This window comes from Megascapheus bottae, chromosome 2 (genome assembly GCF_031878675.1).
Source record: "Megascapheus bottae isolate mThoBot1 chromosome 2, mThoBot2.hap1, whole genome shotgun sequence".
In the NCBI taxonomy this organism is placed as follows: domain Eukaryota; kingdom Metazoa; phylum Chordata; class Mammalia; order Rodentia; family Geomyidae; genus Megascapheus; species Megascapheus bottae.
The window spans coordinates 58,124,378-58,138,544 of NC_143510.1; the positions used below are offsets into that span (position 1 = coordinate 58,124,378).

The 14,167-nt window shown below is 43.1% G+C and overlaps 1 protein-coding gene across 1 annotated transcript in view; it reads right to left on the reverse strand.

The window, feature by feature from the left end:
- Nucleotides 1-490: 490 nt before the first annotated feature.
- Nucleotides 491-14,167, reverse strand: part of Gns (glucosamine (N-acetyl)-6-sulfatase) — a 30,805-nt gene continuing 17,128 nt past the window's right edge. Inside the window, exons 7-14 of the mRNA XM_090327997.1 lie at nucleotides 13,704-13,786; nucleotides 12,360-12,478; nucleotides 10,393-10,496; nucleotides 7,067-7,168; nucleotides 3,669-3,776; nucleotides 3,221-3,331; nucleotides 1,713-1,873; nucleotides 491-725 (exon numbers count right to left, since the gene is read on the reverse strand). Of these exons, the coding sequence (XP_090184123.1) occupies nucleotides 647-725; nucleotides 1,713-1,873; nucleotides 3,221-3,331; nucleotides 3,669-3,776; nucleotides 7,067-7,168; nucleotides 10,393-10,496; nucleotides 12,360-12,478; nucleotides 13,704-13,786 (867 nt within the window). The 3' untranslated portion in view covers nucleotides 491-646. The remainder of the gene's footprint in view (nucleotides 726-1,712; nucleotides 1,874-3,220; nucleotides 3,332-3,668; nucleotides 3,777-7,066; nucleotides 7,169-10,392; nucleotides 10,497-12,359; nucleotides 12,479-13,703; nucleotides 13,787-14,167) is intronic.

Here is a 14,167-nt window from a genome sequence, read left to right on the forward strand (position 1 = left end):
GCTTGGCAGCCACTGGAAAGCAGATGACTGTCGCCTCCAGGAGCTACTTGGAGCCTGCTGCTCTCCGTGAAGCACCAGCCCAGAATTCCAAACACCAACTGAATGAATGGACAGATCTGCCTTGCTGATTTTTATAAACAGGAAGGTGTTCCTTCCTAATCACATGGTTCACAGCTCTAGTGGTTATTTTTCAAGCCACATGGTTAGTATTTGGATGGTAAAGTGATCAGCCTGAAGTGCTATGTAGGTCGTTTGATAGTAGGTACAGCTAAATACCAAAAGCTGTTCTTCTTTGTGTGTCCTACACTACTGCCATTTACCTGAATACGTTTATCAGTTCAGACTTGGGCCACATGGGAATGGTCAGAAGAGTGGTCCCGGGACAGGAGGGGCGTGGTGTCGACAGACCTCAGAAGTGCTCGTCCACTTAGAAAAAAGGCCAGGGTCCACCACCGCTGATTCACAGGGGCAGAGTCACAGTTTAACAAGAGTCGGCTATCAGGTGGCTCTTTCAAACAGGACTTACAACGGCCAGTCCAGAGCTCTTCCAGGCATGGTCGCAGAGAAGGAGCTACAGACACCTACTGCAATCACTTTATGAGAAAGAGGCGTGCAGGGATCCAGCAGCGGAGGCTGGGCACGGTCGCTACAGAAAATGTTTTGAGAACCTTCGCCTCCGGATGCTGCCATGATTGCTGAACATGAGACGGGGATCAAACCTGTACCTGGGATGAGGAAAGAAAATGGCCACATCCACTCTAATTATTGAATATTTCAACAGTCTTGTTAGTACTCTGGTAATAATAATAATAGAAAAGGATATTAAAGAAATGACCAAAATGGAACTGTACAAATTTATAGGGTACAATTTGGTTTTTATATGCATATATATGGCTGTCTAGGTTTTTGTTGCTACACAGTGCTGGGGATTAAACCTAAGGTTTGAACACGCGAGGCAAGCCCTCCACCACTGAGCTACTTCACCACTCTCATCTCCTTTTAGTGTCTGTCTGTACATACACTATTTAACAGTAAACATCATCTCTAGTAAGTAGCCTGTTTAATTTCTCTACTCATTCTCCTATTTCGTCTTTAATTTGAAGAGAAGATACAATTGAACACTAAGATGGCTAAATAAGTTACCATCGAGGAATCTCTCTGTCCTCAGGACTACAGTGTGGAACTAAAATAACCCTTCTCCAGTGACAGTCTGGATTTTTGTCTTCATACTCAACAAGCATAAAACGGTTACATGCTTCCTGCTACAGCAGCTGGGATTCAAGGGGTGCTGATGCAGTCACTCCTGACAGACACAGACAGGTCCCGGGAGGTCCCAGGATGGGAGGAGCAGATCTGGCCTGGCAGGTGTAGGGTTACATAGTCCAACACTGATTGTGTACTATTTTCATGCGGGTTTCACACGTGAATTCTCTGTGTGGGGCTTATGAGGCATGAAATCTTGGGAGTTCTAGCACAGGACAGCACCAGGTGAGAGCTTACAGAAGCCCAGGAGCCGCCCCAGCAGGAAAGGACGGAGAGCAGCACTGTGTCCGAGGCTGAAGCAGCCCTGTGTTCAAGAGCTTATTCCCTAGCATCACAGGCTACGCAGCAGAGCAGAATGAAAACAGCCCAGCGAAGGCCAGCCAGACTCTCACTGTCTCCCAGAAATGCAGGACAATCCAGCAAAGAAACTGAAGACAAAGGAAACTTACCCAGGATCAAAAATCCCTGGAGTGCGACAGGTTGGCCCAGAACAGGACTGTAACATCATCAGCCGGTAGTTCATCTTTCCTAAAAGCTCTGGGTCTATACTTTTAGCGATGTTTGTGATTTGGTCTGGGTCTGCGGTCAGATTATAAACTTCCACAAACACCTAGGGGCCATGCGGGGAGAGGTTAAGAAAACCAGGAAGAAATAATTCCTAAGGCAAGGTATTTCTAAAGAAAGGAGGTAAGTAAAAACAAAAACCCAAGGCTCAGCAAAACATCATTTGGTCCAAAGATACTCCAAGAGCCAAACTGTACACGTGGATGACAGTGCATGCATGCACTGGGTCTGCAGCCTTGTGCTGGAAATACACTCACGCCTCTGGGCCAGCAGAAAGATGAACCATTACCTAACTCCTGTGATCAGAGCAGAGAGCAGAGGCAGGCTCTCAGTGGCCAGGTCTCAGAAACCAGACTCTGTAATAAGGCCAGTGACGTTAACATTTGAAGGCTTACTTTTACCTTAAAGTTGTGTGGTTCAAATGAGAATATATGGAAAGGCTTGTGTTATAATAAACATTTTCCTGTTTTACATAGTAGTTTGGGATGCATAACATCATCTAGAGGACAATGATTTTAACTTTTTTTTTTTTCCAGTCCTGGGGCTTGAACTCAGCACTATCTTTGGGTTTTCTCAAGGCTAGGACTCTTCCACTTGAGCCACAGCACCACTTCCAGCTTTTTTCCTAGGTCAAATTGTGAGCCCCAAAGGTTTTAACTTGTAACATCTAGTTTCAGAACTCCACCCTGTAATCAATATGCTGACTAATATGGGTGGAGTCAGATGACAAGCAAAGAAGGAAGTGCTAAGTGCCACCTTTACTGGGGTTCTCGCTGGTGTGAGTCCAGCTGACACCATCACAAGGAGTCTGGTGGAGGTTCTCTTCCTTGTCCCATGTACTTTTGCAAGAGGAAGGTGGGCCCTGGGTGGAAAAACATCTGCTCCAAAAGGACTGGCATCCATCCATGGCATCCTCCAGATAACCAACTGTAATCAGTGTGGGCCAAACCCCACCTTCTGAGGCTGCAGCTCTGGGACTTCATCACCCCACTCGAGTCTATGGAGCAACACCAGGGGGTGTGGGGTGGGGACACGAATTTCTGAGTCAGCTGCTCCTCAGCTTCCTAGGAAATACTTGGGCTCTGTGCAGCTCTGACGGAGCTTCGCTTTCATCCCAACTACGGGGTGGGGGAGGGGTGCTAGCAGAACAGGCCCATATCACTGCGGATTTCAGTGAACTGAGCACTGAATGTGTGTGTCCTGTCGAGGATGTGAGAAGTGAGACGCAGCCTTATGAAATTCTCTTTTCGCAAGGAAACAAAGTAGAAGTATAGAGAAGGAATGTGTCTTCTCCGAGGCACGCCCTGGGAACAGTTCTTTAGTCCCCAAATCCAATCAACAGAGCCTGGGGAGCAGGCAAAGGAGGACGGGGGCAGACAGATGTCATCCTTACCTCCTGGTCATCAAACTCACAGTACTGCAAATTCCACAGCGCCGACACTGTCCTCACACAAGCGTACGTATTGTTGTAAGCATCTTCACACACGCAGTCTGGAAAACATTGCTGTGGGGAGGATTTTAAAAGTTCAGTGAAGATTGTTTTTCCATGGCAACATCAACTTAGTTGCCTGCAAGGGCAGAAACCAGGACAAGGAATGTGGCAGTCACATCACAGGTGGGACCCCATCTTCATCAGATACCACCCCTACTGGGAGGGGTGGGGAGCAGGTAAAGGGAGCTGCTAAGGGAAGAACCCAGGTGCATGCTCTTGTTCTAGAACTCAAAGTGAACCTTCTGATAACGGGGTGATTCACGAGTAGCATCCCAAGGGTTACTTAATACTTCATGCGTTAATAGTGCCTTGCTGTGTTGTCAGGGAGCCGATGTAAGCTGCTACTCACAGACACTCCAGGACTCAAGGAAGGACAGGTTGGATCAGTGACATTCTGGCCTTCTCCTTGATATTCCACGAGGACATCAGATCGCCAAGTCACATTAGTAGTTCCTCTCTAGGGGGAAAAAAGAAAGAGCAAAAGTGGTTTCTGTGAGGCATACAGATTGTGACATCAAAGATGACAAAGTTTCCAAGAAACTGATAATGGGGATTTGAGAGTTAAAAGGAAGTGGTTAAAGGGAATGGCTGATGTGATGTATATAAAAGCTACTAAGTGTTGGGTTTGGTATTTACAGCCTTTCAAGTGATGGGTGAAAACTTTGAACATTTAATAGTTCATTCCCAAGACAACTTCTGTGAAGCAAGCCAGGAAACAGACACCAACAAAGTAACTCAACAGGAATCAGTTACTGGGTGCAAGTTGTTTGAAGTCCAGATTGGATTGTGCTTGTTAAAACCATTTATAATCTCTAAGAACTGTTCTAAGTTTACCTAATAGTTATGAAGACAAGAACAAAACAAAACAGACTGGAGCTGCGCATGAAGCGCTGTGCCAGGTTCCCAGGGGCTCAGAAGGAGAGCACAATGCACGTGCTAACCATTCAGTATCCAGGGCCCATTAGCAGTGTGGAACAGAGGCAGCAGCATGTGAAATGCAAAACTTTAGGATAGGAACACAAATGGCGAAAGAGGAAGAACGTAGAAGGAGACCAAGTTTCTGGATCAAAAGCACATGAATAGAGAACCCTTAGCTGTGTGAAACCTAGCTTTCATATGTTCTCGGAGGGGATAAAATGGACTGGGGCTCACACAGGAAGAGGCTCCATGTCTGCTCTATAAACAACAGCACACAAGCTGGGCACAGTGGGAGCCCTTCTAGTCCCAGCTACTTGGATGATCAGTTGATCCTGATCTAGCAGGAGGAGCACTTGAGCCCTATGAGTTTGAGGTCACTCTGGAAAACATAGTGAATATTTCTATCTCATAAATGAATGAATGAATGAATGAATGAATGAATGAATAAACAAGTAGAAAGCCAGGTGATGGGGCAGCAAGGGAGGAGGGGGGGGTTTGTTGCTGTTGTTTTTGCTGTAATTTCTTCCTTTTATTTGGTACTGGGGATTGAGCCCACAGTCTTTCTTTACCACTTATGCTATCCCCCAGCTGTAGAAGAGGAGGTCTTGAGCAGGGATTTCACACAACTAAGACTGTGCTTTAAGAAGTCAGTCTAGAAGCAAAAATCTAGATTTGAAATGGTGAGAAGAACTCAGGAAGACCTGGTTAGAAGAGGCTCTTGATGTGAGCCAAAGCCTTCCTTTTCGAAGGTCAGGCAGGAACCTTAAGGAAGTGCACAATCTCCAGCTTGATGCTCTACTTATTCTAGCTGAGAAGGACCATTCATTCATCCACACATTCAGTGGTGGTGGGGATTAAATCAAACACGCTAGGCAAGTGTTCTACCACTGAGTTATTTCCTCAGCCCTTATTTCAGTCCGAATAAGCCAAAAGCTCTGTGTTTTGTTTGTTTTTGTTTTTTGTGCTGGTCCTGGGAGTTGTTTTTTTTTTGTTTTTGGTTTTTTTTCTCAATGCCAGAACCTCTTGAGCTATAGCTCCACCTTGTTGTGTGTGTGTGTGTGTGTGTGTTTAATTTGAGGTAAGTCTCAACTATTTTACTGCGTGGGCTGGCTTTGAATGGGGATCCTCAGATTTTAGCATCCTGAATAGCTAGGATGACAGGCATGAGCCACTGGCACCTGGCAAAAAGCTGTGTCTCTATAAGCGCCTTGGGTGACTTGCAAGCACAGTAAAATCTGAACGAAAAACGAGCATAAGCAGCATGAGCAGCCTCTGAGAATTTGAGCTCCCGATGGTGTAGGGATCACACGAAAGCCCTCAACCCTCTGAAGAGTGTTAGTTTGGAAACCATTGCCTGTGAACACTAACACAGGATGCGTTTCGTGAGGAGCAGGCACTAGCTTTTAAAGGGTCTTGAATGCTAAGAAAGGGGGCGTAGGAGAGAAACTGTCTCCTAACTCACTGTGGGCAACGAAGCCTGAACAGTCCCTCAAGCTTCAGAAGCACGTCTTCCTCCTTAAATGCTCATACTACTCTCCCCTCCCTGCCAGTCAGGAAAGCTGATCTGCCATGCTTGAGAGTACCTCAGAACCCCACTCTTTAGTGTCAAGTGTCTAGGAGAAAATGGTACCTATGCAGTCTGGAGGAGTGGCTCTTGAATGGCACTACATAATAAAATCAATCGGGAAGCTTGTAGAGTCCCAGCGCTAGGTTATGGGCCTTGCAGTTAAGTCAGGCTCTTATTATGTTCTCATCTAATTTACTCCCCCAAACAGAGGTGAGGCTAGACCAGCCCCTGCTAGTCCAACACAACTTTCTGACAGACATATTTTAACTGTGTCTCACATAAGTGGTTAATGCAACCCAAGGGTGTGAGATTTCATTTTGTTCTGTGGTCATCGACTGCCTGAATAAGCAGGAATGACTTAGAAACACCTCAATGTCTGCACATGAAGGGCAGAGTCATGGCTTGAAGTGCTGCTTTCAGAGCTGTGCAGGGAATTAAATATACAGACCAGGTGTGCTTACCCCTACAATAGACTCTTATTTTCCTAATTAGGAATAAATTTAGTCAGTCAGGTACACACTATAGATTGGGAGTAATTACTTCTGCGTTCCAACACTTTTCAGGTAATGTGAGCAGTTTATATGATAAGAAGACAAAGACAACTTTGTGATGCCACAGTCGGCACTCCAGAAGTTCTGGATGGATTTGTTTCCTGAGAAGGTTTTCTTAGAACAAATCCATCCAGAATATTCTGTGATGTGTCTTACTAAACAAGCCTCCTGATAGGCATTACTGCTTATACCTCTGTGAACATTGTATGAGCAATTTCCAGTTCCTTAAACTTCTACAAATATTGGATATCATCTTTTTAATCTTTGCTAGGTTATAAGTAAGCAAGGCCTCCTCTAGCTAAGCATTCCTTACTTCTTTTGCCTTGACTCTGGTCATTTCTAAGTCTTCTGTGAGCTGATTTTTTGCCTTTTTTTTTTCTGGCCAATTCTGGGTTGTTCATTTTTGCTTCCCAGAACTTACATAGTTTAGGACTATGTATTCTTTTTTCACGTGTTGCTAATATCTTCTGAATTTGTCACCTATCAAGTTTGCTTACAGTGGTTTTTCTGGGAGGACAGAGAAAAGGTGGAAATTAAAGAATGCTGAATGAAGTCCAATCAGTCTTTTTCCTCTAGAAAACTCTCCACCACAAGATCAGAGAATAATTCTGTTCTTTGTCCTTCTACTGAATAGCTGTAAGTTTTGAGCTTTACACTCCTGGAGTTTATTCAGAGTTTCAGCTCAGTGTTGATGGAGGGCCTCGTACTCACCAGTATGGGCAGTAAGGACATTCCATCCATTCGCGTCTTATTCAGGTCATAGCCAGCAATGTCCAAAATTGTAGGACCCAAGTCAATATTGGCCACGAGCACCTACAAGAATGAGGAAAGAATGAGCTAGTAGCATAGCTGGGCGTATTTCCTTCTTCCATCCATACTAAACTCTCATTCCTACAACCTGAGACTAGGAATCCTCACATCCCATTTTCATTTTGATCTTACATTTTCATATGTTCAAATATGACATTTTATTTGTATACAAAGTGATAGAATTGCTTTTTAATAAAAGATTTCCTATAAAAGCAGGGCACCAGTGGTTATATCCTATAAACATGGCTACTTGGAAGTCTAAGAATGGGAAGATTGAAGTTTCAGACTGTCATGAGCAGAAAAGTTATAGTGGGGTGCAGTGGCTCAAGCCTGTCATCTAAACTTCATGGGAGGCTGGGATTGGGAGGATTGAGATTCTAGGCCAACCTGGGAAAAGAAAAGTCTGTGAGATTCCATCTCCATACAGGGAAGCTGGATGCAGTCATGTGCCACTGTCATCCCAGGGAGAGGAAGCCTAAACTAGTCAGACTGAGGTCCAGGTATGCAACTGGGCAGGAAGGGAGACTCTATCTAAAAACTACCCAGCAGAAAACTCACCTAGAAGCATGGCTTAGCAATAGAGGACCAGCTGAGCAAGTATGAGATCCTGAGTTTAAGCCCTAGTATACCGCCAAAATAAAAGTTTTGAGGTTTTGTTTTTGTTTTTTGTTAGTCATGGGACACTGTTCCTGAGCTTTTTGCTCAAGGCTAGTGCTCTGCCACTTTGAGTCACAACTCCACTCTGATTTTCTGGTGGTTAACTGGAGTTAAGAGTCTCATGAACTTTCCTGCCTGGCCTGCCTTTGAATCCATCCTCACATCTCAGCCTCCTGAGGAGCTAGGATTACAGGCGCACGTCACCAGTGGCCGGCTATAAAAATTTTCATTAGGCACGGCTCAGCAACAGAGGACCAGTCTAGTGAGTATGACGTACTAAGTTTGAGCACTAGTACTGCAAAAAAAAAAAAGTTTCATTAGGCTTTTTTTTTTTTTGCCAGTCCTGGGCTTGAGCTCAGGGCCTGAGCCCTATCCTTAGACTTTCTCCAGGTGAGAGCTCTCCCACTTGAGCCTCAGCACCACTTCCAGCTTTTTTCTATGCATGTGGTACTGAGGAATCGAACCCTAGTCTTCGTGCATGCTAGGCAAGCATTCTACCACTAGGCTAAACTCCTGGCCCCTCATTAGGCTTTTTTGGTTGTTGTTAATTTAATTTTTTTGAGACAGGATCTCATTATGTAGCCCAGACTAGTTTTGAACTCAAGTTTGCAAAAAAGTTCAAGGCTGCAGGAAACTTATTCCAACTGTGTAGACACAAAAATTTCCTTAAATTGCCTAAGACAGAACCTTTAGACAAAATTCCAGAAATTAATTGCAGTGGTGTACTTATACTTTGTCATATTTTCTTGGTTTGTTAGACTTATTTTCCCTCTATGCACAGTGCCTCTACAGGGCTTAAGCTAGCACCGTCAACATATATAATTTACAACAATATTCCTACTCCTACGGTGATAAGCATGAAAGAAAGAATGAGATTCTGCATCTGTGTTGGAACCCATCTTATATTTTACACAATAACATCTTAATTTGGACTATCCCACTGAGACTGGAGATCACTGCAGTGGCCTAAGTAGAAATTTTTGGACTAAGTTTTCAAGCCACCTGGTCACCAAGTAGAAAAGCCTGAAAATGGTGCAGTGAGCAAGAATTAAAGTGTACTCAGTCTTCCATATGTTAGGTTTATTCTTACATATTCCTTACTGTAATCCTGGGAAGCACAACTTCCTTCATTTTGTAAGTAAGAAATGACATACAAGAACGGGTGCCAGTGGCTCACACATGTAATCCTAACTACTCAGGAGGCAGAGATCTGAGAACCAAGGCAGAAAAAGTTGCTAAGACTCATCTACAATTAACTACCAGAAAAAAGAAAGTAGTAGCATGGTGGCTCCAAGTGCAAGTGTTCTAGCCTTGAGCAAAAAAGTTCAGGGACAGCACCCAGGCCCCTGAGTGGAAGCCCCACAATCAATAACAATAACACAAGGAGTAAGTAAAACAAAGCTAACAGCTTGTATCAGGACAAACAAGCTTTTGCTGAGGAGTAACAGTATGTACAACTGTTAAGAAAACTTGGAATACTCTAGGAGAGGCTAAAGAGATTTGGAGAAAAAGACAAGACAAAAACATCGACTAAGCCTGCCACTTTTACAAACAAAGGGTCAGGTTTCCTGACAGCTAGTATGACTCTTGGAGGACAAGTGCTATACATCCTGGCTCTGAATCAATTTCTGCATCTCTCCAGCTGTCAGAAACTGCCAGTCAGTGGACACAATTCAGGGACAGGCAATCCATATGTTACTGAGAACAGAGCTCTCCAGCCAGGTCTCCACCATTAGAGATAACAGCCCCAGCTCTAGATCCTCCAGGTATACTGAGCAGCCTGAACAGCTGTGGGAGCTGGGTGTAACAGGATGGAGATGGCCACAGGAAATGGAAGTCCCTAGAGAGTCCATAGCTTGACTGGACTGGAGCCAATTCCACAGACACCTCTGTCCTGCAGCAAAGTGGGTGCCAAACAGAGGGCTGCCTCTCATAACCAGCTTCATTTAAGAAGGAAAGAAAGGCAGATGTTGTTCCTGTCCCATACCTCAAGAGGCAGTCAGAATCTTTCTGGATGTTGCCCAAACTTGTATCATTTTTCTTTTTCATTATTTCAGGAAGAAGTCACTAGTGCAGGACAAAGACTTAGTTTCCAAAGAACAAAAAAAAGCTGATGTGACATGATATGTATGATGGCACAAATACTTCAGAGAGGAGGTGGGGGCCGGGAGTTTGCCTTAGTGGTAGTGCTTGCCTAGCATGCACCACATACACAGAAAAAAAAAAAAATAAGGCCAGGAGTTTGGCTTAGTGGTAGAGTGCTTGCCTAGTATGCATGAAGACCTGGTCTCAATTCCTCAGTACCACATATATAGAAAAAAGCCAGAAGTGGTGTGAGGCTCAAGTGGTAGAGCTCTAGCCTTGAGAAAGTCCAACGACAGTGCTCAGGCCCTGAGCTCAAGCCCAGGACTAGCAAAAAAAAAAATTCAGAGAGGAGGTGGAAGCCAAAAGAAAAATGCTTAGAAACACGTGATCTCACACTGGCTAGACTTCATCCTCAGGGACCAACAGCTGCCTTTTCTCAGAGAAGTGCCACCTGTACAGCATCAACCTCATAGTCAGACACTTACCTTGCTTGTTTGATTTGGTTTGATCCCAGGCCCTCGAACCAATAGTGGAACTTTGATATCAAATTCATACAGTTGCCTTTTGTCTATTGGCAAAGAAAACTGTCCTGAAAATAAAATACACAAAATTAAGATAGAGCCAAACAATGTGTAGTGCAAATCCTCCCATTCATTTAATTGACAGCAAAACATAAATATACTTTGTGTTAATGCTGGTATTTTACCAGGAAGCTTTTGTTTACCTGGGTTTCTTAGGTACTAAGTCAGAAAAAGCAATAAAGCCCACCTCTTTCAGATAAGTAACTAGAAGGGACGTCCTATTTTGCAGTACAACAAAATGAGTGAATTAACGAATGGAAAGGGCTATAACACAAATACATAAATATGTACGCACAATATTCAACGTGATCAGTTGAATGCAGTGACTAAATACCATCAAATATTTATCCTGCCTTTCCTGAATGAACCTCAGTTGCAGACAACCAAATAACTGATGTGAGGAAGGTCTTTGAGGAATTCATGTATAACATGTGGAAGGATAGAATTATAACAGAGTTTGCCGTTTGGGCTGGAAGAAATAGCGAAATTTAAGCAAAAAATCATTGAGGGGTATTTCAGTGCTGGAGAGGTTCCCAGAAAGGATTCAGGCTGAAACTGCCTCATCCTTCACTTCACACTGGCAGGCTGAGTATGAGGGCACACACTATTAATCTCAGTCCTCAGGAGGCAAAGACAAGAGGATCAATAGTTTGAGGTCAGTCAGTCTGAACTACACGATAAGACCTTGTCTTGAGAAAAACAGCGAAATTGCAGGAAACTCCACACTGCTATCTACACATTGGGACAGCCAAACGCCACAGGTTTCATGAGGTGTCATGGTAGTAGCAGTGCATTGTCTGAAAATAATCAGTTCTATCAGTTCTACCAAGTCACAGGAAAGGCCAAATAGAAACTAGTAAGTAAAGGCCTCATAAGATGGCAAGTAGCCAAATATAGAATACGGGACATTCTAAGGATAAAACATTTATTTTTCCCAGAATATCAAGTGAGTTTCAAGTGAGACAAGACTTAAAAAACCAAGATGATGTATGGACTATGGATCGCGACACAGAAGACATCAGATGTGTGTGGGTGATAACATGGACTCATAGCTCATGGAGGAATGACTTCAAGACCCAGCAAACAGGAAAACATTGGGAAGTCCTAAAAGACTCAAGACTGGCTTCACACACCTGAAAATCTGAACAGGATTACGACAGTTGTTTTACTGGGTTTTTTGTTGTTGTTTTTTGTTTTTAATTTTTTAAAAAAAGATAGCTCTTGCTACGTTGCCCTTTCTGGTCTCGAACTCCTAGGCTTAACACTCCTACATCAGCCACCTGAGCAGGGATGCCGACAGGTGTGTGCCATGCCATTCTCAACTTTTGAGTGTTTCAAAATATTCATGATAAACACATTAAATACCTAGTCAATCTACTTTTAGGCCAGCAAACCCAAGGTTAATTCATTTCAAGGGGAAGTTAATAGAGGAAAGAAGAAAATATCCACGTAGAAAGGACCAAAGTCAAGAACACGAAGCTGACTTACCATGCAATTTCCAAAACACAAGAATGTGTAAGAAACAAATTCCAAGTAAGTTTTTCTCCCAAGATAACCTTTTTGTTTTCCTGTGTAGAATATCCTACCTTTGTTCTCGTATTCAGTTTTATGAGTGTTGCATGAAGGAAATCTCCAGTACTGCCCCCCCACCACCCAAGTTCATTCTCTTCTCTGAGATACCAAATGACCTGCATTCCAATCAGTAAAGTTGGGAAACCTGGCTTCTCCACGTGAGAAGGGTGCATACTCTAAGCCCAGGGGTCTTGAGGGAAAGACCATCCTGGCAAGTCTACAGGTGCACAAGCACTAGAATTTCTGCCAGGGCTACCAGGTTGTCTCAGGTGACATGCACACCTGACGTGGCCCCTCACCTGTATGATAGCCATTGTCTGAGGTATAAAAGATGTACGTGTTGCCAAGCTCCCCAGTGAACTCCAGCCTCTTGATCAGTTTCTCCACAAGGTCATCCACGGAGAGCAGTGTTTGCCATCTGGATGTGAACAGAGGTAGCATGAGACTGCAGAATGACTTTGGAATTACCACCTTGACAAACAGGCAGACATAAAGCACCTGCCTCCACAAAATGACAACAACAAACCACATGACAAAACAAAACACTCAAATCTCAAACTTTAGTTGCCCAGACTGTGACTATACAAGACAGGTTAGAAAATTCCAAAACCTAATCAGTTCGTTCTGAAGTGAACTGTTGCCTAAGAAACAACAGAGATTAAAAATTTTTTTTTAATGTTTTTAGTAACTAGTTAAAGATTTATAGCCAAGTACTAGTGGCTTATAATCCTAGCTACTCAGGAGGCTGAGATCTGAGGATCACGATTTGAAGCCAGCCCAGGCAGGAAAGTCTATGAGCCTTTTCCCAATAAACTACTCAGATAAAACCAGATGTGGTGCTGTGGCTTAAGTGGTAGAGTGCTAGCCTTGAGTACAAAGAGGCTGAGGGAAAGTGCCCAGGCTCTGAGTTTAAGCCCCAGGACTGGTAAAAGAAAAAAGAAAAACAAAACTTTTTTTACAGCCACTGTTAATGAGTAGAGATAATCAGAAGAGAAGGCTGCCACTGTGGTGCAGGTTACTCCAGACTAACTCAAATATGTGTTTAGCAATGTAAGCAGCCTAGGCACACCACGGCCACCAGCCAGAGCTTGTCTACTTTGTGTTTTATGAAGTTTCAATGTGTCATTTACATACTGCCTAGGGTTGCTTTCCTACTATATCAGTGAGCTGAGTAATTTGTGACAGAATGCACAACCGGAAATCTTACAACATTTACTTTTTATTTAATCCTATAGAAAAGCTTGCTGACCTCTGGTGTATGCTAAATACACCCTAAAAGGAAGTCATGAATTCTATTTTGCATTTCTTAAAAATTCCAAACACAAAAGTAAATACTCTGTACCCTAGCTGAGCTGATTTCTCAGTAACCCTTTCTTTAAAAACATGGGAACAAAATTGAACTAAATGGTTCAAGTTTGTAATATGTATTTTTTTAAAATAATTTCTAACTAAAAACATTTTTTGTTTTTTGTATTCCTAGGGTCCAAGGCCCCTTTCATACAGCAGAATGTAAAGGTATAGCTGCTTCTGAGATAGCCATTGCCCAACAAAGTATCTCTCCCACCAACTTCTCCCCTTGGGTTTATTTCAGAGGTAACCTTCTATAGCCTCCCGTCCTTAAAACAACCTTTTACAGTTCTTACCTTTTCCTAAAGGCGTTATCTAAAAACTGTATTGAAGAATTAGTCATTGGAGTCTTGGCTTGTCTAATTAACCAATGCTTGTTCTAAAAGTAAAAAAGACAAAAAAGTTGTTAATGCCAAGTCAACATAATCATACAAGTAGATAGAAGAAAAGATTTCTTACGTTAGCAAAACAGAAATGGAATCTCTTCAAGTAATATCAGACTTTCTAGGACCTAAGAAACCAACTCCTATTAGCTTCCAGCCATCTCCTGAACTGGAAAATGCCTTTTGCTGCAGTGTTAATAGAGGCTTTAGTAATGCCACTGGGAAACCAGTAGCTACCATAGCAAGTTCCTAAGGCTTCAAGTCCAAACCTGAGGATTATTCCTATGGAGACAAAAGTCACATTTTTAACAACCACAACAACAACAAAGAAAACACTCCCCTATACTTTTAATTCTTCCTTGTTTAGTCATAAAATA